The sequence below is a fragment of the Aquarana catesbeiana genome, linkage group LG01, assembly GCF_042186555.1.
Source record: "Aquarana catesbeiana isolate 2022-GZ linkage group LG01, ASM4218655v1, whole genome shotgun sequence".
NCBI lineage: Eukaryota > Metazoa > Chordata > Amphibia > Anura > Ranidae > Aquarana > Aquarana catesbeiana.
In genome coordinates this window covers 194,885,640-194,911,987 of record NC_133324.1, presented here as the reverse complement: position 1 = coordinate 194,911,987, position 26,348 = coordinate 194,885,640, and the positions used below count along the sequence as shown (strand labels likewise).

Below are 26,348 nucleotides of genomic sequence, written 5' to 3'. Positions count from 1 at the left end.
TTATAGGGGTAAAGGGGGTTGTTGGATGGACCAGCCCCCTGATTTACAGGTTGGGAGGTCTCTGATCCAGGTGGGTTGAATATCCAACCCGCCTCCTCGGGATTGCTCTCCTCCCACAAATCCATCAAATCCTGAAGGGCTCGTAGGTCTTCAAAAGTAACGCCTTCTAAATTGGCATTATCTGAGTTCGTTGTCTCAACGTCATTCGGATTTTTGTCATATAGGACTTTGTACATGAGGCGTCTGGCAAAGAGGTGCAGATCCTTGATCAGTTCAAATTTGTTTGCCTCCTCATCCGGACAGAAAGTGAGACCTAGCTCTAACAAAGTGGTCTCATCCTCTGTCAGGGGATGTGAGGACAAGTTGATAATATCAAATTTGTCCCGGTTCCCATCCAAGATGGAACCGGGACCCTCTACTTTAACGGTTGACTCATTGTTCATACGGGAGTAGGTGTGGGTAGGGAATTGCACCTAAAGTCCAAGGTATTGGAACTAAAAATGGGTGCCATTCGAGAATCCGTGGGAAAGGCAGTTGTGGCTGGGTGTTGTTCCAACATTTGTTGGGACATGGGTCCCGCCGGGGTTGAGACCGGATTTAAATTTACTGTTGGAGTGGTTAACGTCACAAGTGAATGGTTTTGTATATTACCATTTCTTGAGGTATTGGGAGTTACACCACCACGTGAACGTTGTATACGTGTTTTCTTGTCATTACTTTTGTCATGAGTTGACTTGGGGCGTTCCTGTGAGCTAGTTTCACTACCTTTTTTTCTCTTTCTAGAGGCTCCACTAGAATCCCTATAGTGTGTAGCTATCGGGACATATGATGCTGAGGACATGGATGAACTATCGGATTCGATCAGATCCACATTATGGGTCTGAGGAGCCCGATTATATGTGGTCCTCCGACGGGAGTGATGGCCCTGTTGGTGCCATTTGTATGCTTGATCCTGATCGTACGCTTTTTTTATCTCTCATAAATTTGTTTTCTTTGGTTTTGATTAACTTTGTGGCATATTTTGTTAAATGCTCTTTCAAAATCTTGTCTTTGCCAAGAAAACAATTATGAGAAGACAAGTGGCTATGATCCTCCTGCCATTTCAAAATTTCTTTGTCTAATACACCCATGTCCGTTTTATATTGGTCACTAAGTATTTGCATCATTTGTAGGGAACAAGCCTGCAGGTTTGCTTCCCATGCTTTTTTCACATTTGGTTCAACCTTTTTTATATTTGGGAAAATTTGGATACGCAGACCCCATGGTATGATCTGGTTTGTCACATATTTTCCAAAATATTCCTTGTGCCAAAATAAACGAGTTTTCCTTTCGACCAGACGTTGTAACCCCAAGAAATAGATATCTACCTCAGCTTCAGTGACATCATCTTTGGATCGGGCCTGTTGTACCTCTGAAACAAACCCATCCCATGCCTGACCACAGTAGTCCGTCATTTTGTAGACCACTCACTCACGTGAATCTCCCAGATGTGAAGGTGGAAGTTGGGATTCAGACGAATATGAGCCACAACTGTGCCAGACTGCTGTCTATAACCACTATTTGCCACTTTAGATAAATCGAAAAGGGAGAAAAAAAGTATAAAAGATTATGCTAATGAGATAAAATTGCAATGAAAAAGCACATAGAAAGAATGCAAGAATGCTATAAATGTCATCTGCATGTATTCACAAAAAAGAAAATAATCATGAATTTCGACCAGAAAAAATAAACCTAATTACTGATCTCTTCTACCCAAGAATGGGTTTGTTCATGGGTGTATTATCCACCCGGTATTGTAATAGGCTATATGGGTAGAGATCAGTGTTTATAAACGTTTTTTTATATATGTACCATCATCCCTGAAGCAGTAAACCAAAAAATATGTAGAAAATGGGATTTTAAAAGGTACCTCTGATATAGGAAAAGACATTATCTACTAAAAATATATCAAATATTTATTAAAGCAGTTTTACAAAAAATATACGATAAAATATGAGAACAGTTTTACATTCACAGTCAAAGGTATACATCCTCAACCTAATATTGACAATGAAAAAAACTGTGGTCACCAAGAGTTCAAAGCATAACCACGTGCACATAATTTCAACATGTTTCGCCCAGAAGGCTTCATCAGGAAAATGGACGAGGCTTTTCAATTATTCAACAATATTCACGATAAAAACAACCTTGGATGTTCAAAAGAGAAAGAGAAAAAAGGTAAATACACAGAAAAAAAAAATACATAAAACATTAACATTTATGTAACTTGAAAGCTCTTTAGCTTGTGCAACCATAACTCCACCAAAACCACCCTCCAAAAACAAAAACAAAAACAGGAACAAAAACCATCCCACCCCCCCATCCCACTCCCCCCCCCCCCAACAAAAAAACACCCAACAACCCCCATCACACAGGCTCACACCCAACCCTCCCCTAATACTCCCACCCAACACAACCACCGCGTCAACTCCATACCTCTGTAATAGAGTTCTGGGGAAGTCGCAGGATACGAGGCGTCAACTGAGAGAAGAGGGGAGGAGGGGTGCCCCCAGAAGTGACTCCCCCCTGTGTAGTCCAGATGGATGCCTGATCACCCAGCTACAACTGCCTTTCCCACGGATTCTCGAATGGCACCCATTTTTAGTTCCAATACCTTGGACTTTAGGCGCAATTCCCTACCCACACCTACTCCCGTACGAACAATGAGTCAACCGTTAAAGTAGAGGGTCCCGGTTCCATCTTGGATGGGAACCGGGACAAATTTGATATTATCAACTTGTCCTCACATCCACTGACAGAGGATGAGACCACTTTGTTAGAGCTAGGTCTCACTTTCTGTCCGGATGAGGAGGCAAACAAATTTGAACTGATCAAGGATCTGCACCTCTTTGCCAGACGCCTCATGTACAAAGTCCTATATGACAAAAATCCAAATGACGTTGAGACAACGAACTCAGATAATGCCAATATAGAAGGCGTTACTTTTGAAGACCTACGAGCCCTTCAGGATTTGATGGATTTGTGGGAGAGCAATCCCGAGGAGGCGGGTTGGATATTCAACCCACCTGGATCAGAGACCTCCCAACCTGTAAATCAGGGGGCTGGTCCATCCAACAAACCCCTTTACCCCTATAATCCTTTTTCCATATCTTCTGTTGGAACCTTTGAGACACCAAAGGCATATAAACCCAAATCCTTCCCTGTCCTACAGGGAAATTCTAACTTGTGGGCCTTTGTGATCCAGGTCACTAAAGAGATTGAAGCTACCAACTGGCTAACTGGCCCTCCGGGCAATTTATCTAAACACTTAAAAAAGGCATTACAGAACTTGAGGTCTAATAAAAACATCGTAATAAAACCATCCGACAAAGGTGGTAACCTCGTTCTGATGGATGCAAAACAATATGAGCAAATGTGTTTTGATATACGTAATACCGACTGGTACAGACCAGTACCCAAATCTCACGTTAATTATTACATGAAACTTTATAAAGGACATTCTGGCTAAGGCGCACTACAGGGGGGTCATTGACTCTAACACACTAAAATTCTTGGACTCTACCAATCCGGTGACTCCAACATTCTACGCACTGCCTAAAGTGCACAAAAACCTACAGAATCCCCCAGGCCGACCGATTATTTCGGGGTGCGGATCCCTGATATAGAGGCCTTGTACAACTCCATACCCCATACCAGAGGTGTGGAGGTTGTGCGAGAATTCTTGAATGAACGAGATCTTGACTCGTGGAAGTATAACGAATTTGTGATTGAAACTCTTAATTTCATACTTACACACAATATTTTTGTGTTTAAGGGTTCCCACTACCTCCAGGTACAGGGCGTGGCAATGGGGGCAAAATGTGCCCCCTCCTACGCAAACCTGTACCTGGGGGGGTGGGAACGAGACCTTTTCTTTGATGAATCCAAAGCAGAGTTTATAGGTAAGATTGTATCATGGCATCGATACATAGATGATGTTTTTATGGTGTGGGCAGGATCAAAAGAACAACTACTAGAGTTCCTGGTGGGTCTACAGGTGAACACATACAATCTTAAGTTTACTTACACGTTCCACCAGTCAAAAATTACTTTCTTAGATGTAGAGATCTTTATAAATGAAACAGGAATGCTCTGTTCCACACTATATCGCAAACCGTCAGCAGGCAACAGCTTACTGCATGCCAGCAGTTCACACCCTGAAAAACTAATCAAAAGCATCCCTTTCAGTCAATTCTTGCGCCTGAAACGCAATTGCACATTGGATACAGACTTCCAAAAGGAGGCAAACCTGCTACGCGATCGCCTCCTAGCTAGAGGATATAGTAAAACGTCTGAAAAAAGCATTCAACAGGGTAAAAAACGAGAATAGACAACTGTTGCTATATAAACCCAGACAAGATAAAGTATCAACATCAACAAGAGTGATTACCAAATATAATAGACAACATGCAAAGGTGCGACATATTTATAAAAAGTTCTGGTACCTATTGGCAGCTGATCAAAAAATTTCCAAATTCGTTAGACCCTATCCAGAGATCACCTTCAAACGATCTCGCTCCTTGAGGGATAGTCTAGTGAGTAGCCACTATCGCAATCAGACTGTACTCAAGTCTAAATCACCAGGCACCTACCCTTGTGGCAGATGCAACTATTGTCCCTTCATTTTAGAAGGGAACAATGTTACCCTTCCCAACAATAACATCTGGACCCCCAAACATAGAACAAACTGTCAATCGGTTGGTTCAGTATACCTAATGAAATGTCATTGCGGGGCATTTTACGTGGGAAAAACTAAGCGCCCACTTTTTTGTAGAATCAGGGACCATGTGTCCCTTATCTCCAAACATAGGATGGAAACACCTATTAGCCGCCATGTGGGGCTATACCACAATTTCAATTTAAAAGTTATCGGCTTTTTTAGCCTTGAACACATACCAGAACATGAACGAGGAGGTGATATATATAATAAACTTCTCCAATTGGAGACAAGATGGATCTATTGTTTACAGGCTACTTGGTCCCCCGGCCTCAATGAGGGGATTAGTTATAAGCCTTTTCTATAAATATCCCCCCTTTTGTGATCTGGTCACTTCTGTCTCCTTGGGAGCAGGTGCCCCATTGAGTGTCTTCCCTTCCCTTGTTTTGTTAACATTTACTGCGTTTGAACATCATGGGATCACCAGACGTTTACTATTCCTCTCGCGACTAATTCTGGATTAGTTGTCTAGGCCAGAATTGCCTCTATTAGAAACAATACATCTTTTAGAAAAGGGATACTAACATATATTGAGTCAGCTGCAATGATATGCATATTGATACAGCTTTTCATATGTGGATGTAAATTAGTGGTGCAATGTTGTAGACAAATCATTGTAATGTGCAATCACGACCACACCCAAACCTTGGGGAACCCCTCTTTCCCTTTTTTTTTTTACCCCTCCCCAGGCTCTATTTTCCCTCGTTTTTACCCCCCCTAGTTCAGTGCCATTTGATCCCCGTATGGACGCCCAAGGGTGTATACTAGGTTGGACACACATCCCCCTTGGGCTTTTCTTTCCTGGGGGTTGCCAACCCGGCATGCGCCCGCCTTGTGGTCTCCTTATAGTCCTTGGCATACCGGTATAACCGTATCCCACAGCCATCTTTCCAACTGTCCAAGTTTTTCTTCTTGGCTCAGCACTGTCTCCAAAGGGAGTCTTAGTGCTGTTTTGGGCACACAGGAAGTAGTTTTACTTCCTGTCTGTCGTTTCCGGTTCCGGGTCATTAGTCCTTGGACCAGGAACCTCTTCTTTGCGTCCGCTTGGCTCCAGTGCAGTGTGATGACACGCACAGCATTCTGGGGCCATGGGGAGGGATATTTAAACCCCACACATTCAGATGCTTGCTAGCAGTCAGGGAGCTCATGCTAAACATGGACGCCGGCACCAGGTAAAACTAAACATTGGCCGTTAATCGGTTCAACACTCTGTGATATGTCTAATTGTAAACTAAAGCACCACTTTTTGGTGATCTATTTCCTTTTAAACAAATCTATTTTTTTTTTTTTTTTTCATAGGAAGTGACTATTTTTTGTGGCCCACTACTTTAGGGTGCCCCTTCAGCAGCGCCAATAGAAATGTGACTTAGCTTCTTACATAACGATGTGATATCTTTTCAAGGTGAGCAGGTGCTCTTGAAGATTTAAAACTGCAGCGTACATATGTTCCTCGTCGCATTGAAGTTTAATATAGCTACATGCATTTTTTTTTTTTATATACTTTTTCAGAAACTGTGGAGCAGCTTTGTCTTCACCTATACAGGAGCTTTTTTACAATTGTTATTGTGCCATTCAGTCCTCATGAGCTCCCAATACAAATACTCTTCGGGGGGTTGGTGACCACTGTCTAGTTTGTCTTGTGGTCTACCTCTCTCTTCACCCGTAATATGTGTGAAATTTTATTATCTATGATATCTGTTACAGATACCGTAATCATCCTTTTTGCTTTTGATGATTTTCATCCATGTGAATATACATCCCTCCCTACGGGTGATCAGGCATCCATCTGGACTACACAGGGGGGAGTCACTTCTGGGGGCACCCCTCCTCCCCTCTTCTCTCAGTTGACGCCTCGTATCCTGCGACTTCCCCAGAACTCTATTACAGAGGTATGGAGTTGACGCGGTGGTTGTGTTGGGTGGGAGTATTAGGGGAGGGTTGGGTGTGAGCCTATGTGATGGGGGTTGTTGGGTGTTTTTTTTTTTTTTTTGGGGGGGGGGGGGGGAGTGGGATGGTTTTTGTTCCTGTTTTTGTTTCTGGAGGGTGGTTTTGGTGGAGTTATGGTTGCACAAGCTAAAGAGCTTTCAAGTTACATAAATGTTAATGTTTTATGTATTTTTTTTTTCTGTGTATTTACCTTTTTTCTCTTTCTCTTTTGAACATCCAAGGTTGTTTTTATCGTGAATATTGTTGTTGAATAATTGAAAAGCCTCGTCCATTTTCCTGATGAAGCCTTCTGGGCGAAACATGTTGAAATTATGTGGACGTGGTTGTGCTTTGAACTCTTGGTGACCACAGTTTTTTTCATTGTCAATATTAGGTTGAGGATGTATACCTTTGACTGTGAATGTAAAACTGTTCTCACATTTTATCGTATATTTTTTTGTAAAACTGCTTTAATAAATATTTGATATATTTTTAGTAGATAATGTCTTTTCCTATATCAGGGGTACCTTTAAAATCCCATTTTCTACATATTTTTTGGTTTACTCCAAGAAGATAGTCAATGCTTTACATTTTGACCATGGGTATTGGTTTCACTCATTAGTGCCTCTGTTGATTTACTGACATATCTCCCACTTTTTGTATAGTTGAAGAAATCAGCAGAAAAAGTTTACATTTGGCAGCCAATTGCGATGTTAAAGAAAAAAGGTTTTAAAATTGTCAATGTACAAAATAAATTAACCAAGCTTTAACACTTGTGCCATAATTAACCAGCATTTAGTGGAAATCAAACTTTGGTGGTTGATTTAAAATTCAGAATACAAAACAGATTTAACCACTTAAGGACCAGGCCTCTTTTTTTGATGTGTTTACAAGTTAAAAACGTTTTTTACTAGAAAGTGACTTAGAACCCCCAAACAATATACATTTTTTTTCTAACACCCTATAGAGTAAAATGGCGGTCGTTGCAATACTTTGTCACACCATATTTGTGCAGCGGTCTTACAATTGCCCTTTTTTTTCGAAAAAAAAAACACACTTTTTTGAATAGCCCAATTTTTTTTATATTGTGAAAGATAATGTTACACCGAGTAAATTGATACCCAACATGTCACGCTTCAAAAGCGCTCGTGGAATGGCGACAAACTTTTACCCTTAAAAATCTCCTTAGGCGACATTTAAAAAATTCTACAGGTTGCATGTTTTGCATTACAGAGGTGGTCTAGGGCTAGAATTATTGCTCTCGCTCTACCGATAATGGCGATACCTCACATGTGTGGTTTGGACACGGTTTTCATATGCGGGCACTACTCACGCATGTGTTCGCTTCTGCACGTGAGCTCGGCGTGACGGGGCGTGTTTAAAAAATTTTTTTTTCTTTTACCTTTTATTTTTACAGTTTAAAAAAAAAAAATAATTTTTTCACTTTTATTCCCATTACAAGGAATGTAAACATCCCTTGTAATAGAAAAAAAGCATGACAGGACCTCTTAAATATGAGATCTGGGATCAAAAAGACCTCAGATCTCATATTTACACTAAAATGCAATTAAAAAAAAAAAGTAATTAAAAAAATAAATAAAAATGCCCCTTTAAGAGCTATGGGCGGAACTGACGTTTTGACGTGTGTCATGGAGACGGGTGGGGGCCATCTTCCCCTCACTCGTCTCCATGCACAGCCATGGGAAGGATCCGATTGCTTCCACCGCTGCCGACGGCTCCGGTAAGCGGCAGAGGGCACCGGATTGTGGCGGGAGGGCCCTCTCCCACCGCCGATAAAAGTGATCTTGCGGCGAATTCGCCGCAGAGACCACTTTTATCTTGTACCGGACCACCGGCCGAACATGGCGATACCGGGGTTATGGCAGCTAGCTGCTGCCATAACGATATCCGTCGTACATCGGCGTGCAGCAGTCCGGAAGTGGTTAAAAAAAAAAACCCCCTGCACATTAAAAATGCCTTGCCATTACCTGGTGCTGTCCTCATTTTTCCTTACATGTTTTTCCTCTTTTAAAAATAGTGTTATAAAATATGCCATTTAATGTACTCCAATTTGTTGACAAAAGAACACATTACTGAGTTGACTGAATCCCATACTTCCCTTTTAGGCAGGGCTGGTTAGGAAAAAAAAAAAAAAAAAAACAAACACACACACAAGTGCACCATTCATAAAATATTTATTTTACAGTACATCTAACACCATCAAACCAGAACATTAAACCTCAGCAATTTTATTACAGTGTTAAAATTATTTTTATAAGCCAAGATCTAAAAAAATCCCACTGATAACATTATAATTAGACACTTTTTTTCAGACATGATTATTGAAACCCATTTAATTTACACTTAAATGTAATGAAAAAAATAATGTAGTGAGACTAACATGCATTCTACAAAATATAGACATAAATAATCTGAATGAGAAAAGGAACATACAGGAATGAACTTTATGGAATTACAAAAATCAAGATTACCCATCAGCCGCATACAGTGGAGTCATTTTGTAAGGTAAACCAATGTATATTTTAGCAAATTGCCAGAAAGTGGTGATGTTAGTGGAGCACGAGGCACTCTGAGGTAAACTTAGTAAATTTCTTCTGTGGCTAATGCAAAAGTTACAATAGAAAATAAATCATTATTAATATCCATAAATAACCCCCTTTCATGCCTTTTTAGTTTCTACTGATTCAACTTACAAAATGGCTGCCACTACCAAGCAGTTTTTATTATATTTTAGGAACATACAAAAAGGTAGCAACACTGAAAATTCAAGATTTTTTTAAATTTTTTTAATACTTTCTCTGACAATGCAGCAGCCAAGACACATAACATGCCTTAAAAAAAAAAAAAGGGAGCTTGGAAGCCATTTTGGAACCAAGTTGCAGCTTGCGTTTTTCTTCTTTAGCATTGGTAAGTAAAAGGCAATGCTTACATCCAACACTGCAGATTAGCACAAACAACCCAAGCAGTTCCTCCACTTAATAAAAAATTTACTGAAATTTGGTAAACTTATCTGAGCATCAATTGTGTGTCAGGGGAGGCAGTAGAATGCTATTTAAAAGAAGGCAAGTTTGGCACTTTTATACTGATGTCACCAATGTTAATGTTTCTTGGAATTTCAGGAAGGTTCATGTTCTTTACAGCAGACACAGCTCGAGCCGGAGCACCTGCTAATCCAGCCTGTGAGCAGAATAAAAAGAAGAAATGAGAATCAGATTAATGTTTTTCCTTGATTGAGTGACCATGACCACAGTGCACTTGATAAAAAGGTCACAAAAGTTGCTGGGGGTTTCCCAGTTTGCATGGAATGGATTAATAAGGATTAAAGATTAGAAAGAGCACAAAGACAGAAAGACGCATGAAATGTCAATCTGAACATTAACATGATTATGAGAAGGCCCATGAGGTGCTCAAATGTGAACAACCACCTATATCTGCCAGGTAGGTTACACGAATTTCAAATACTAATTTTTTTCCTGAGCTCCCGAACCAATTTGCTCTTTTCAAATGACAACTGGCTGAGCTTTCTGTGGTTCTTAGGCAGCAGCTGGAGGTTACTAGTCAGACAAGCCTGCAATTAGCTGTAATCGGAATGCCTTTTGTCCAATAATGATGGCTATTTCATATTATTTAAAGAACAGAGATTTTTTTTTTAAAGCTTTACTCTGAAAATATTATGAAAAAAAATATAAGAACAAGGACAAACTAACATAACCCGAATACATTTATGTTTACTACTGGTTTCCTAGTTACTGCAAAAGAATTGTCTGAAAAGAATTAAAAAAAAAATAAAATAAAGATAGTAAGAAAATGTAAAATCTGTTAAAAACAGAATTATTTGAGTTATAAAATAAGGACACAATGATTTAAATGTTTTAACATGTACAGTGAACCAGTTTAGGTGCAACTTTGCTATAAATAAAAAACTGGAACAATTCTACGGCAAAATGTATCCATTGCTCCTTTAAGAAGAATTACTTGATTTCCATATTTTTTTTTTTTTTTTAAGGTCACGTGATAAAGTGACCAAAAAAAAAAGGGGGCCCATTTTTCAGCACTTCTGAATTGCTTTTCAGGCGCTTTGGAAGCGCTGTCTATTCATTGCAATTGGCAAATTGGCAGGGGCTTTTAGGAGCACTATTTACAGAACCCACAACCCGCCCCAAAGATGCTGCTTGCAGGACTTTTTGTAACATCCCGCCAGCACACCGCCCCAGTGTGAAAAGACCCATTGCAATGAATAGGAGGTGCTTTTCAGGTGCTATTTCTAGCACTAAAATGCCTGAAAACCGACTCATTGTGAAAGTGGTCTAAAACATATTTGTGCATAATTAAGAGCATCTGATATGGTTTAAAAAAAAATCCGAATCAGTACAAGAATGTAAAATTATCAGATAAAACCAACGTGCCCCAGGTTTAATATCCATGGTCAAGCACTTTTGGGTACCTTTGGTCTCTACAAGATGTCATGTCCGAGGACATATATAGAGAGAATGTGTGTGTGAAGCCCAGACAAGGATACACAGGCCCACAAGACACGAATGTTATCAAGCCAGGAACTGAGATTAGTGCTGCGTAAATGGTATGTGACATTAACTAAACATGATCAATGATGATGATGAATGATTGTGTGATAAGATCCAACCCTTAAAGCCAAGTAAATTGAATAGAAGCAAGGCTGATGCATTTAAATGACTACTGTACAATTACAGACACCTTGCACTTAACTGAGGCTGAATATGCACATTGTAACGGCATAGACTGCAATAATTTGCACCGGGATTCCGTGCGATAGGAAAAACTTACGTTCCCGGTATTAAAAAAATGTGTTATACTCAACATCTCACATTGATTGGCTGGTAAGTGTTGTTCTAAAAGTTAGAGAATTGCCCTTTACAAGTCACATGAATACTGTACAACTACTATCCCGATAAAGCATCTCTATTCAGATCAATACAGTTCCGTGATTAGTTTACAAGCATTTTGGGCACTTATAGTCACATGTGAATTGTGCAATATGTTGTTATATATATTTGAATAACTATTTTGATATAAAACGACTACAGCAGTAAATATGATTTGCATTGTTCTTTATGTATTTACACATACTCTACTTTACCTAGACCCCTTTAAAACAGTGGTGCTGCGATTTCCATTTATTTTTTTTATTTAATGTTTTAGGATTTACTGTCTTTTTTAAATGTTTTCAAGTGATGGCCTGCCAAAGAGCACAACCAATTATGAATTAGACTTTGGCTGTGTAGTATAGCTAAAAAAATAATTTGGTAAATGTAGGTACATGGACAACATATCTTTAACTAGAGCTCTAATTAAAAAGCCAAATCAGAAAAATAGCTCGATTGTAGAAACCACCATCTAAAACTTAATTCTGCTCACTGAGATAAGTCACCGAGGGCAAGCATGAGTTAGGTACTGCAGCTTTTTTTCCTCTTTTAAAGTGCATCTTCAAAGATAAAAATGAGAATTGGCCATCATCCTTACCCAGGCATCACTACTGATTATATCGCTGACCAGTATCAAGCATGTAGTCACAGTCAAGTCTTAATTCTTATCCCACTTCTGTTAGACGTTTCCTTGTGGGTATATAAAGAAGACCTTTCTCTGTAGCCTTTTGGCAATCCACTGCATTTATATTCCCTAGCCTAAGATCTATGGTATTAGGCTAAGTAGACACCAGTGCCTAGCCAACCATTCACCTTGAACTCCCCACGAAATCAGACATCTGAAAGCGAAGCAGACTGCCAGCAGTTATACAGACACCAAAAAGCACTTCTGTATCCAGCACCTCCATAAAATGAGCCCTATGGAAGTCTTGAACCTTCAGGCAAAAATCTGAAGATGTTCAGGGCTTGAACGCATGACTTACGCATGGTCACTAAGGGAAGTGGAAAAGTATCAATCCCTTTCAATCCCAAGCCTGTAAAGTTTACATTTCATTTAAAATTAACAACAGTGGGGTTTTGCTCTTTTGCTCCCTGTCTCCTCCTTTAAAATAAGCTTTGATGGCTAAAAACTTACAAAGTAAATTCAGCACAACAAAAACTCTCAAAATATAAGCGAGAGTTGTTATCTTGGCTTATATACAACTAAAACTGGCACTTTTGTACAGGACTGGTTTACCATTGAAGCAGAATTTCCAGTGGCCACGAAGAGCTCTTGTGTTCTTCATTAAACATTAGGTAGATGATTTTGGTTTGTTGAAACATCAAGTTATAATTCAGTATCAATGTAACAGCGTAATCTATCTTATCCTAGACTAAAGGAACAAAAGGATCTACAAAATACACATCACTTAATACTACTGGCTTCACAAGACTTGGATAAAAGGTTTTAGGTGAAAAGGATAGGAACACGTTCACAAGGTAAACAGCATGATAAAACTACTTGGATGATTCAAATGAAAAGAATCAGAGAAAGAAAACAAAATGAAGTCTGCAAATAGATTGAAATGAGGCCAAATTGATAGACGTTTACAGACATCTGTCCATTTTCAGAACTATGGAATCACAGGGATAGTAATGTAAGGAAATGGTTATATACTATGTCAGATTCATTTGCCAGATCCACAAAATAAAATAAAATATAAAGAAATTAAACACAAGGAAAAAAAAAATTACAAGAAAGTAGTAGAGACTTGATTAAAAAAATAATTATTAAAGTAGTCATCAGCTTGTATTAAGCCTAGTACATGCATTTAAGTGCACATTAGGCAACCATTTGAGAACCAGTGGGTTACCTTGGGTGTTTACATTCTAGTCCATGACGCATATTATAAAATATATGGTCTCTTCCAATCAGTGACATTAAAAACAGGGGTGACAGCTTTGATGATCAGTCCAAGACTACAAAACCACTTAGAAAATATACTAGTGATTGGCTTCTATTAGCATAACATTACTTTCTGGTTGTTACTATGACATCATTACACTGTGCCTGATGAGATCATCAAGCAAATGTGATGATATCCCAGTCTACACCTCCTACACCAACTTCCTGACGAATATTCACAAAACAAGTCTTAGGCATGCATGCTGCATCTATATACTATCTTTTTTTTTTTTACTATAAAAAGTTTGTTGATAATCTCCAAAAAGGTTGATCTTCAAAATGTTCAGTGTAAAAAAAAAAAAAGGGAGAAGTTTACAGAACTGAAAAGGGTCTACATTGTCAAGAAGAGAAGAGACATCAGGTTCTATCTTGGGAATATTTTTGTTCTAGTCTGGTTCTGTTGGTTTTACAAAATGGGAATAATAAATGGAGTCAAACTGCACACACACACTGGGATGCAGTGACTTTATTGGGATAAAGTAACCTGATTTGCCAGTGTGAATAAAGAATATTCATATTTTAAGAAAAAAATAATACACGCAACTGATATGATGGTCCTTTATATCTACACTGTTTTTCAGAACAGAAATGACTGGAACTTAGTCTTCTCATTCAGTAAAAGGTGGTCTACCCAAACACTAGGTTTTAAACAACATACATACATTTCAAACTTAACTGACAAAACAAAAATATTTGATTCTCCTGTTCTTTTCCCCCAGGACTTATTTGGCTCCATTACCAATGCTATGTACCTAACTTTTTGCTGCACTTTTGCATGTCTTGAATAAAATAATTGATCACTACTGTATCCATATACATGGATCATTTATAACCCCTGCATGGGTTATATTTGCATATTAACAATATCTAATAAATTAAAAAAGAAATACATAAGTTCACTGAAGAAAATGCAGAGACATGTTCTATGCAATCCAATTACAATGTATTTTACAGCTGCAGCTCAGCCATGATTTAGTCAAAGGCTACATGGCTAAGGCTGAAAATAAAGGTGTCATGTAGACTTCATTGCCCTGTGCTTTTTTTTTATAACTAAATAGAATTGTCTGCCACCCTACATTGAAGTGGCAACCCATGTAAAGAAGAGAACCAAACAAAATGAGAATGTTTTTTTTTATGTGAGGTATAGGAAACCACTGAAGTTAGGTTGTAGAGATATGCGGTTTGATGTTTTCTGTCTTCTATCTACCAGTGGCACTTATTAAATATGCTGGAAAGCCTCAGATATCCAATCTGCACAAGCAGTGGCAGCCTGTCCATTAGGGGCGCATGATCTGCATGCCGGACGCATATATTCCATTTGGGGGGTGGGGGATGGGGGGGTTTGAAGCACGCGATTTGAGCCAGAGGCTCTAATAGGCTTCAAAAAAGGATGGGCTCGGGGCGCAGAGCACTGCGCCCTGATCCCACCCAGTTGCGTGACAATAGCGAATGTACATTTGCTATTGTCACACCGATTCTCCTCCCTGCCAATCAGGAAGGGGGTACAAGACCCGTTTCCCGATGGGCCGAAAGGAGAAGCGTTCCAATTGGCCTAGGAGGGAGGAGACGCACGTCGGAAGCTGCCATGATGCCTACGTAGGAGAGCAGGGGAAGCCACGTGAAGCGTTGCCCGCCATAGATGGGGGGGGGGGCAGAGGATGCCGGCTGTGGGTGCACTGATTGTGCCCCCCCCGCCCAAAAAAATAAAAAAAATTACCACCAGCTGCCACTTGAGCACAAGTATTGCAGAATGGCAACTTAGTATTAAAAAGACATCATGGCTTTGCAACACCGGTACCCTATTATCTCCTATTATTATAAATGGTCAATAAACCCAAATAATAGTTTTACATTCTCCAGGATAACTTCTCAAAGAAATGCTCGCTATACATTCAGAAGCTTATAATACACGTTTTCTACTAAACAAAAAAATTGATATTACATTGATGAAAATAAAAAGAAAGCATGAAATGCTACAAAATCTAGTAAAGCACTACTTAAAACTAAAACAAACAAAAAAAAAAAAATTGCACCAAAAATGGCTGTGTGGCTGGCACTTGTATAGGTTTGGGATTCATCTGAGATGTCTCGACTAAACAAGGACATCATTTTGCTTTGCCTTTCTCAGTAGTACATAAAGGAGATGCTGGCAGAAGTACCTTGGTCTACCTGTCCTGCCTGGAGGACTGAAAGATAAAACTCTGCAAGAGAGAGAAAGAACGCAAGAAGCTAAAAGAAAGTTGACAGCAACATTTACAAATTGTGCTTCCTAGGTCATCTACAGATCAAATCACACACACATGACATATTTTAGAAACATCTGCTCACTGGAAATTCAGGGCTTTCATTTCAGTCTTTTCTCATTAGTTTGAATCAGTGAAAATCTGTGGTTATCTTTATGGTCTATAAAAATTATTATATTTTAAAAAGGAAAATTTTTCAATAAGGCATATGAAATATTATTGGAAATAAATGTTATGTCCAATGCTCTGTTTAACAAATTAAAAAGAAGGTCAAAAATCTACACAATAGGATATGGCCATTTTCTGGAGTGAACCAACATATACAAGAATGCTGCCTGTAAATTCACAAGAAACTGCTTACATCACTTAAAACCAGTAAGGTGCTGAGTTCTAGGAAATGCTTGGCGGCATGATCTCATAAGCATTGATTTAAGTGCTGAAAACACAGCTTCCAAAATGTGTAACAGGTTTAATAGTCACTTTAGAGTGGAAATACCATCAATCCATAATTCTAAAAGAAGCCCATGAGCATGAAACTACTTTATAGTCACTGATATAGCAGGAAAATTAATTTCAATTCTTAAACGGGTTTTCCTGGATAAAACACAACTGGATTCCTGCTGATGTCTCGCCTGCATCAGAAGCGCCCACTTCATGCCCCCCTTTATTGGTGTATGGTGCTAAGATTCTTTATTTCCCCTGTATTACCAGGAGAAATATAGTCTCAGCCCATTAAGCAAAATGGGACAGCAAAATATAGCATGGAACCACTCCCTATTACTACATCAACGTATGCATACCATATATCAGACTCACCCTAAAAATACCTTTAAGGCAGATACTAATTATTGGAATTTTAATAGAAAGATCCAATAACCTATATTATAGTATTTACATTCAATACATTATTATTTTTTACAATTTAAATATTAAGACGGTGACACTACAATGTAGTTTGGAAAAAAAACAAAGAAAGCAAAGTACCAACACAGAGACAAAAGCTCCAGCAACACTTTAGAGAATCTGGCATGTTTAGCGGATAGTTTACAAAAAAAAAAAAAGAAAAAAAAAAAACAGGGGAGACTCTGCATTAGCTTTAATCACATGTAATTCAGTTAGTCACCATCAACAGCATAACAATAAATCATCATAGTTTAAAGGAGTTATAAAGGCAGAAAGTTTTTTTATCTTAATGCATTCTATGTATTAAGATAACAAAAAACCTGTGTGTGTAACAGCCCCCCATGCTTACCAGAGCCCAATCTCTCCAGCGATGTCCACAAGTCCTCAGCCAGCCAAAACTCTTCCTCCTGATTGGCTGAGACACAGCAGTGGTGCCGCTGGCTCCCGTGGCTGTCTGTCAGTTAGCCAATCAGGAGAGGGGGCAGGACGGCAGCTCCATGTCTGAATGGACAGACGGAGCTGCAGCTCGGCTCGGGTGCCCCCATAGCAAGCTGCTTGCTGTGGGGGAACTCAACAGGAAGGAGGGGCCAGGAGCAGCGAAGAGGGACCCGAGAAGAGGAGGATCCAGGCTGCCCTGTGCAAAACCACTGCATAAAGGAGGTAAGTATAACAGGTTTGTTTTTTAAACACAAGACTTTACAATAACTTTAACCTCGAGAGAGGAATGCCAGAGGATTTGAGGAATGAGAAAAGAGAGAAAAGGGGACAGGAGGAAAAAAAAAAAAGGAAAAGAAAAAAGAAGTAGTAATGGTAGGGGAAGAGGATCCCCGAAAATATTGTAGTATTTTAAATCCCAAACTTTTAATTAATTAGTTCTGGACACAGTATGGAATGCTTGAGGTATAACTAAAGGCAAAACGTTTTCTTTAGTTTTGGACGGAGTGGAGAGGTATTAGAACACCTGTCAGTGCCCCCATTGCAGTCCCCAAAAAAAGAGGGGAAATCGTCCAATGGGGACACTAGTTCTGGTGGCCCCCAAGGGATTCCCTTAATTTGCAGGCCAGTTTTGGCTATGGGACAGAAAGTGAAGGGAAATCTTCCCAATGGGGCACAGAACAATACATAATAAACCAACAAGGGTTAGAACCCACCCTTACTCTATCCAAAATGAAAATAAGAGTTTTGCCTATAGCGCTACTTTAAAATAAGTCAGGTATTTTTTTCCCCTCATATGGCATTGGAAAGGTTTCCCTTCACATCCCATCCTGAAGAGACAAGAGGAAATGAGAAAATATTAAAGAGGAGGGGAATTCCCCTCAAAGCTCTCACTGGAGCAGATACCCCTCATTTCTTTTAAGCACCTGGTCAAGTGATAACATGTAAATATGCACAGTATATTGTATACAAAACAACATTAAGTGATGTCTTTTATATCTGTACTTAGAGATTATACTGACATCTAACAAGTTGAATGCTCATTTTGACATGAGAATCATTACCCAACAAACCAGCAGACTTCCTTCATGACTAATGATGTAAATACTGCATCTTGGGATATGAACTAAAATGGCACATGCTTACGATTGGAAAACATGCAAGACTTGATTTTACATACCAGGAATAACATGCAGGAATCCAAAGGTTGGCTCAAAGTTTTCAAAGATGTTTTAACCAGAATAATGAAAAATGTAAATATGAATACTTAACTCTTGCCTGGGTTGTACGAGTAGCGCTCCTTAAAGTAAAATTAGCTTTAAAGCAGGCCACATTTTGCCCCGTTAGGAAGAATCTGATGAGCACTCAGTGGTGAAATCCATTATGTGGATCTAGGTTATGGGGACCCCACCACTGCCTTACATTAAAAGTAAGGATGAGCTCAGGCATTTTTGGATTCTAGTCCATATCCATCTGGGCTATCCCACCAGGAAGCTGTCACAGCACAAAGCCAATCATAAGCGACCAAAGGCATTTGGCTCTGCAGCCGCACATATACATGCCCATTGTATACATGTGGTTATGAGGCAAGAATGCCACGGCTGCCTAGCAGTTGTTTTATGCAGGAGACAGCTTCTTGGTGGAATAGCTCAGATATGTTTGGACTAGGATCCAAACAAGCCTGCACTCATCCTATTCACAATAAATTTAAGGCAGTGAGGTAACCATAACCTAGACCCACATAATGGATTCCACCACTGAGTACTCATCAGGTTCTGACTACTATCTGAAAACAAGACTCTATTTAGTGAGCTAACAGGCTGCAGGTCATAGATGTGCTAGTTAACATTCATTAATCTAGCTCTAAAGCCTGGTACACACCAGTGAAAAAGAAAAAAACTGATCCCTCTGGTCAGAGCCATACACACGTTTAGAAAGTCGGACAGTTTTTATTGAACCAGCCAATGTCGTCCCAACATTCGGCCTGTGTGTACTAGGCTTAAGAAAGCTGAAGTGATGGAAAAACGAAGGTGTTGCCATCCACAGCCTACCATTGTTGTAATATAATGCAGAAGTGTGGACAATACTCATTTCAGTTTTTACAAAATCGCTACTACTGTTTACTATTGACTGGGATAGGTGCTTTTCTGCATCTTCGATTTTGTAAGTAATTGGATGGCAAGAGTAAAACAAAACCCTTAAAAGACAATTTCACAGTCTCAAAAGTACTGACTACTGATCCTTTTACAGCAATTTGGAAATTCTGACTAAAACTACCACTTGGAAACCATTTAAAAAAGAAAGCTCCAGTGAGGACAAAACAAGAATTGAGGGGAATATTTAAACAATGTGATAATACTAATTTAAGAAGGTATCCAAATACACCTGGCGTGAATAAACACATGACCCCCAATAAATCATTTCTGTTCCCAACTCAAATTCAAAGTGAAACTTGTTTTCCTGGATTCATAAAGTGCCTTGCAAAAGTATTCACCCTCTTAGCTTTTTTTTTACCCATTTGGTTACATTACAGCCTTTAGTTCAATGTTTTTTTTAATCTGACTTATATGTGATGGATCAGAACACAATAGTCTGGTGAAGTAAAATTAGAAAAATATATACATAAAACTATTTTTTAGAAATTAAGAACTGATAATTGGCATGTGCGTATGCATTCACCCCCTTTGTTATGAAGCAAATAAAAAGCTCTGGTGCAACCAATTACCTTCGGAAATCACATAATTCGTGAAATGATGTCCACCTGTGTGCAATCTAAGTGTCACATGATCTGTCATTACATATACACACCTTTTTGAAAAGTCCCAGAGGCTGCAACACCTAAGCAAGAGGCATCACTAACCAAAACAGTGCCATGAAGACCAAGGAACTCTCTAAACAAGTAAGGGACAATGTTGTTGAGAAGTACAAGTCAGGGTTGGGTTATAAAAAAAAAACCATCCAAATCTTTGATGATCCCTAAGAGCACCATCAAATCTATCATAACCAAATGGAAATAACATGGCACAACAGCAAACCTGCCAAGAGACGGCCGCATACAAAAACTCACAGATCGGGCAAGGAGGGCATTAATCAGAGGCATCACAGAGATCTAAGGTAACCCTGGAGGAGCTGTAGAGTTCCACAGCAGAGACTGGAGTACCTGTCCATAGGACAATAAGCCGTACGTTCCATAGAGTTGGGCTTTATGGCAGAGTGGCCAGAAGAAAGCCATTACTTTCAGCAAAACACAAAATGGCACGTTTTGAGTTTGCGAAAAGGCATGTGGGAGACTCCTAAAATGTATGGAGGAAGGTGCTCTGGTCTGAAGGGACTAAAATTGAACTCTTTGGCCATCAAAGAAAGCGCTATGTCTAGCGCAAACCCAACACATAACCAAAAGAACACCATCCCCACAGTGAAACATGGTGGTGGCAGCATCATGCTGTGGGGATGTTTTTCAGCAGTCGGGACTGGGAAATTGGTCAGAGTTGAGGGAAAGATGGATGGTGCTAAATGCAGGGATATTCTTGAGCAAAACATGTACCACTCTGTGTATGATTTGTATCTAGGACGGAGGTTCACCTTCCAGCAGGACAATGACCCCAAACACACTGCTAAAGCAACATGAGTGGTTTAAGGGGAAACATGTAAAATATGTTGGAATGGCCTAGTTAAAGCCCAGACCTCAATCCAATAGAAAATCTGTGGTCAGACTTAAAGATTATTGTTCACAAGTGCAAACCATCCAACTTGAAGGAGCTGGAGCAGTTTTGCAAGGAGGAATGGGCCAAAATCCCAGTGGTAAGATGTGGCAAGCTCATAGAGACTGATCCAAAGCGACTTGGAGCTGTGATAACCGCAAAAGGTGGCTCTACAAAGTATTGACTTTAGGGGGGTGAATAGTTATGCACATTAACTTTTTCTGTTATTTTGTCCTATATGTTGTTTGCTTCACAATAAAAAAGAAAAAAACATCTTCAAAGTTGTGGGCATATTCTGTAAATTATCAAACAAAATAAAATTACTGCGCTGTCATCAAAAACAAAATTAATTAGTGAATAGATGAAAAATGAATGTGTTTGTTTTTAGAAAGCCAAGCTGCAACTTCCTGTGAGATACACTCAAAATAAACAACTTTCTATATTAAATTGCACTAAACTTTCATATAAAGTGAATTTGTGCAATAAACATTAGTAGCGCTGAATGGAAAGTAAAGTGACTCCGTGCAAAAAAAAAGCGGCAGTGTGTGTGTAGAGGTGGAGGTTATATCTTTCTCAAACACGACTCTTGGGTGTGTCAGTTTCACATTTGAAAAACATCTTAATACAGTGGACTAGTCAATATGATACAATGGGATTAGTCAAATCAATTTTTCATTTTTGCACGGAGTCACTTTATATACAATAATTCAGCACTACTAATGTTTATTGCACGAATTCACGTTATATGTCCTGTAAATTAAATGATGCAAATCCTCAAACAGTCCATGTTAATTCCAGGTTGTGAGGCAACAAAACACAAAAAAATGCCAAGGGGTGAATACTTTTGGCACTGTATATGTATATGCTTATTAAAAACAAATATCAGTGCATATACTTTTTTCAAATCTCGATTTATAGCTTTTATAGGAAACAAACCGGTCTCCTGAAAACTTGCTGTTAACAAGATTAACATGCAGGCTGGGACACAAACACAAATTCTAAATGTTAAATGCTAAGCACCGATTTCACTTCCATTTGCTTTTCACATCTCACCAGTAAGATGAAGGGCCAAAAGCAATAAAGAGTAGGAAGCCGGCCTGGTGTCTCAGGAGTCAAATTTAACATGGTACTGTGTTGTGGTTTATTCAATTTTTTTCCTGCCTCACTCTATGCTAGTGGCAATCAGCATGGGGACAGCCAGCAAATTTTTGAGAGGCAATATGCCTTATAGAATCTTCTGTTGTTACTGAACATGTGTTTTAAAACTCTACACAAAATAGGCATACCTATACCTTTTGGGTTTAGAGTTTTCACTCTGATAACTAGTGTTGTAGAACCTTTCTGCCTGAAGCAAATTCAAAATCTAAAAGCCACTTAAAAAGGAAAAAAAAGGTTTACAGAATATATAGTACATGCATACTTAATCAAACGTATGTAAAGCATTATTGCCTTTGACACGTAATGTATAAGGGCAACAAAAAATAATTACAATGCAAGAAATGATTTACAAATCAAGGAAAAAAAAGTGTCTTTATTACCTGGAAAATGACTGCAAAATGATTTTATTGCTTCTTATAGGTCCTGCAATATAGCTTGTTGCTTAACTTAGGTTTCACCTTATCTTAAATGGATATGACTTTGAAGACAAATGAGTTCTAGAAATGTAATAATTTCTTTGAAATTTTTTTTTGGAGTACACACAGAAGCATAAATGGTTCATGAATGAGCTGGAGTTTGATATGACACCATAACCCTGCAGTGAAGAAATTGTATTTTCTAATTCAACAATAAAAAGGATTCCATCAACAGACAGAAATTTGTAGTAGAAGGTAGTAGTAGTAGTAGTAGTAGTAGTAGTAGTGTCACGAAACACAATGGGGTAGAATTACAAAAGGCAAATAAGCTGTTCACTTTGAATGTACCCTTAGCTTAGTAAATGTAGTGAAACTATGCTTTGCATATATTATGCAATAACTCAATAATGTGCAAGGAAAATAAAAAGCATGTTTGCTTGCACATGATTGGATGATGGGCAGAACTTCACTAAGCTAAGGGAAATTACCGCACAATTTCCTCTGCAAAGTAAGAGCCTATATGCTATTAGTAAATCATTCTGTAGTTCATTCGCCAGTAGGCTACAGAAAAGTAGGACTGATGTATAGTGGACTAAGCCCTTACAGTGGGGACGGAAAGTATTCAGACCCCCTTAAATTTTTCACTCTTTGTTATATTGCAGCCATTTGCTAAAATCATTTAAGTTCATTTTATATCCTCATTAATGTACACACAGCACCCCATATTGACAGAAAAACACGGAATTGTTGACATTTTTGCAGATTTAAAAAAAAAAGAAAAACTGAAATATCACATGGTCCCAAGTATTCAGACCCTTTGCTCAGTATTTAGTAGAAGCACCCTTTTGATCTAATACAGCCATGAGTCTTTTTGGGAAAGATGCAACAAGTTTTTCACACTTGGATTTGGGGATCCTCTGCCATTTCTCCTTGCAGATCCTCTCCAGTTCTGTCAGGTTGGATGGTAAACGTTGGTGGACAGCCACTTTTAGGTCTCTCCAGAGATGCTCAATTGGGTTTAAGTCAGGGCTCTGGCTGGGCCATTCAAGAACAGTCACGGAGTTGTCGTGAAGCCACTCCATTATTTTAGCTCTGTGCTTAGGGTCATTGTTTTGTTGGAAGGTAAACCTTCGGCCCAGTCTGAGGTCCTGAGCACTCTGAAGAAGGTGTTCGTCCAGGATCTCTCTGTACTTGGCCGCATTCATCTTTCCCTCGATTGCAACCAGTCGTCCTGTCCCTGCAGCTGAAAAACACCCCCACAGCATGATGCGGGCTCCATGCGGAACTCCATGCGGGCTTCATGTGTCTTGCACTGAGGAGAGGCTTCTGTCGGGCCACTCTGCCATAAAGCCCAGACTGGTGGAGGGCTGCAGTGATGGTTCACTTTCTACAACTTTCTCCCATCTCTCGACTGAATCTCTGGAGCTCAGCCACAGTGATTTTTGGGTTCTTCTTTACCTCTCTCACCAAGGCTCTTCTCCCCAGATATGTCAGTTTGGCCGGACACCCAGCTCTAGGAAGGGTTCTGGTCGTCCCAAACGTCTTCCATTTAAGGATTATGGAGGCTACTGTGCTCTTAGGAACCTTAAGTGCAGCAGACCTTTTTTTTGTATCCTTGGCCAGATCTGTACCTTGCCACAATTCTGTCTCTGAGCTCTTCAGGCAGTTCCTTTGACCTCATGATTCTCATTTGCTCTGACATGCACTGTGAGCTGTAAGGTCTTATATAGACAGGTGTGTGGCTTTTCAAATAAAGTCAAATCAGTATAATCAAACACAGCTGGACTCAAATGAAGGTGTAGAACCATCTCAATGTTGATCAGAAGAAATGGACAGCACCTGAGTTAAATATGTGAGTGTCACAGCAAAGGGTCTGAATACTTAGGACCATGTGATATTTCAGTATTTCTTTTTTAATAAATCTGCAAAAATGTCAACAATTCTGTGTTTTTCTGTCAATATGGGGTGCTGTGTGTACAATAATGAGGAAAAAAAATGAACTTAAATGATTTTAGCAAAATGCTGCAATATAAAAAAAAGAGTGAAAAATTTAAGGGGGTCTGAATACTTTCCTTCCCCACTATATTCCTCTATACAACAGAAATTAACATTGCTGAGATTTAAAGAAGCAAACTGTTTTTGAAAAATGTTGGTTCAGCCACAGTCAGTCATTTTGTTACACTTTTAAACCACAAAGTCCTTTTATAACAAAGCGTGTACAAAGACCAGTGGATAATGTATAGTAACATGAAGAATCCTCTTAGAAAATTAAGCTTAAAATTAACATGTACTCAGTTTAACAATTTTTAAAGGCTTGCCTTGGAGAATAATCCACACATTTATTAGTCAGGAAAGCTTCTTCTGCACACCTCTGATTAAAGGAGTTGTAAAGGCAGAAGGTTTTTTTTTATCTTAATGCATTCTATGCATTAAGATAAAAAAACCTCCTGTGTGTAGCAGCCCCCCCAGCACCCCCCAATTACCTACCTGAGCTCCTTCTCTCTGCAGCAATGTCCACGATCCCCTCAGCCATCCAGTACACCCCTTCTAATTTTCTGAAACAGAGCAGTGGCGCTATTGGCTCCCACGGCTGTCAAAGTCAGCCAGCCAATCAGGGGAGAGAGGGAGCGGGGCTAGGTCGGGGCTCCATGTCTGAATGGATACACGGAGCTCTGAATCGGCTTGGGTGACAACCTGTAGCAAGCTTCTGGCTGAGGGGCACTCAAAAGGAGGGGAGGTACTAGGAGCAGCAAAGAGAGACCCGAGAAGAGGAGGATCCGGGCTGCTCTGTGCAAAACAAACTGCACTGAGCAGGTAATTATAACAGGTTTGTTATTTAAAAAAAAAAAAAAAAAGTGAGCCTTTACAATCACTTTAAGTGTCACTTGCTGAGCCTTTCATTCCTTAACATGGCTAAGACCTATCAAATGTATTACACTGACCAATGGGAGTTGCGCAGTGGCTGAAACCTATATGGCACACTTACTGGACAGAAAGATGGCAGTCAATGGAGCTTACCCATGAATTTAAGAAAAGCCTCTTTAACAAAATGCAACTTACCGTATTTTTTGCTCCGTAAGACGCACTGCCCCCCCATCTTATGAAGCGAATATTGACCAGGCCCACCCCCCCGGCGGCCGCTCTGTTTTCTGTCTGTGTGACAGGCGGATGTGATGAAGTCCTCGCCAGGGAATACCAGTCTGTGCGAGGTGGAGGACTGTAACAATGTCCCACCTCCTAGATGGATGGAACACTGATCCAATGATACATTGAAATCAGTGTGACGTGTATCATAGGAAGATGGAATTTGTTACAGTGAGCGTCAGGATATTCAAATTCGTGACAAAGCTCTGTGTGGTAAGGCTGCATTTCATGGGCACTGGTAAGGCTACATTTAATTGGCACTGGTCAGGCTGCATTTCATGGGAACTGGTAAATATTTTAGTACACCATTTGGTTCAGAATATTTTTTTTCTTATTTTCCTCTAAAACCTAGTTGGGGGAGGAAGATTTTGTCGCTTGCCAAATTAGTGACCAATCGGCATGGTCAAGAGTAAGGTTTAGGTCTCTCTCCCATTTGCTAACATAAGCCAGGGGTTTTGCTGTGTCAGGAGATGAAGGGCATATAGTTTGGAGATAAGCCCACGTCTATGGGGGTCAGATTTGCATGCTTATTTGAAAAGTGTGAAACCTGGGTCTGAAGAGTCAGAAGGGGTACGTGGGGAGAGAAAGGGTTTGATTTGCAACTATCGGAAGAGTTCAGGAGGATGGAAGGCCATAGGTCTCACAGAGTGATAGGAAGGATATACAAGTGTTGCACGTGAAGAAGTTATAGGCCCAGAACAAGCCTGCTGCCGACCACGCAGAGAACGAGGTCAGGGAGGACCAAGCTGGATAAAAAGATGGGTTGCAAAGGAAGGAGAGCAAAGGTTTGTGGGGGGAC

General features: G+C 39.6%; 1 protein-coding gene across 2 annotated transcripts in view; it reads right to left on the bottom strand.

Annotated features, from left to right (window-relative positions):
• Positions 1–8,860: 8,860 nt before the first annotated feature.
• AP3S1 (adaptor related protein complex 3 subunit sigma 1) overlaps positions 8,861–26,348 on the bottom strand; it is a 98,637-nt gene continuing 81,149 nt past the window's right edge. The window contains exons 6-7 of one of the 2 annotated variants that reach the window (XM_073624648.1): positions 15,709–15,750; positions 9,765–9,880 (exon numbers count right to left, since the gene is read on the bottom strand). In XM_073624648.1, the coding sequence (XP_073480749.1) occupies positions 15,715–15,750 (36 nt within the window). In that variant the 3' untranslated portion in view covers positions 9,765–9,880; positions 15,709–15,714. Of the gene's footprint in view, positions 9,881–15,708; positions 15,751–26,348 lie in introns of both variants that reach the window. The other variant, XM_073624647.1, reaches the window with a different exon arrangement.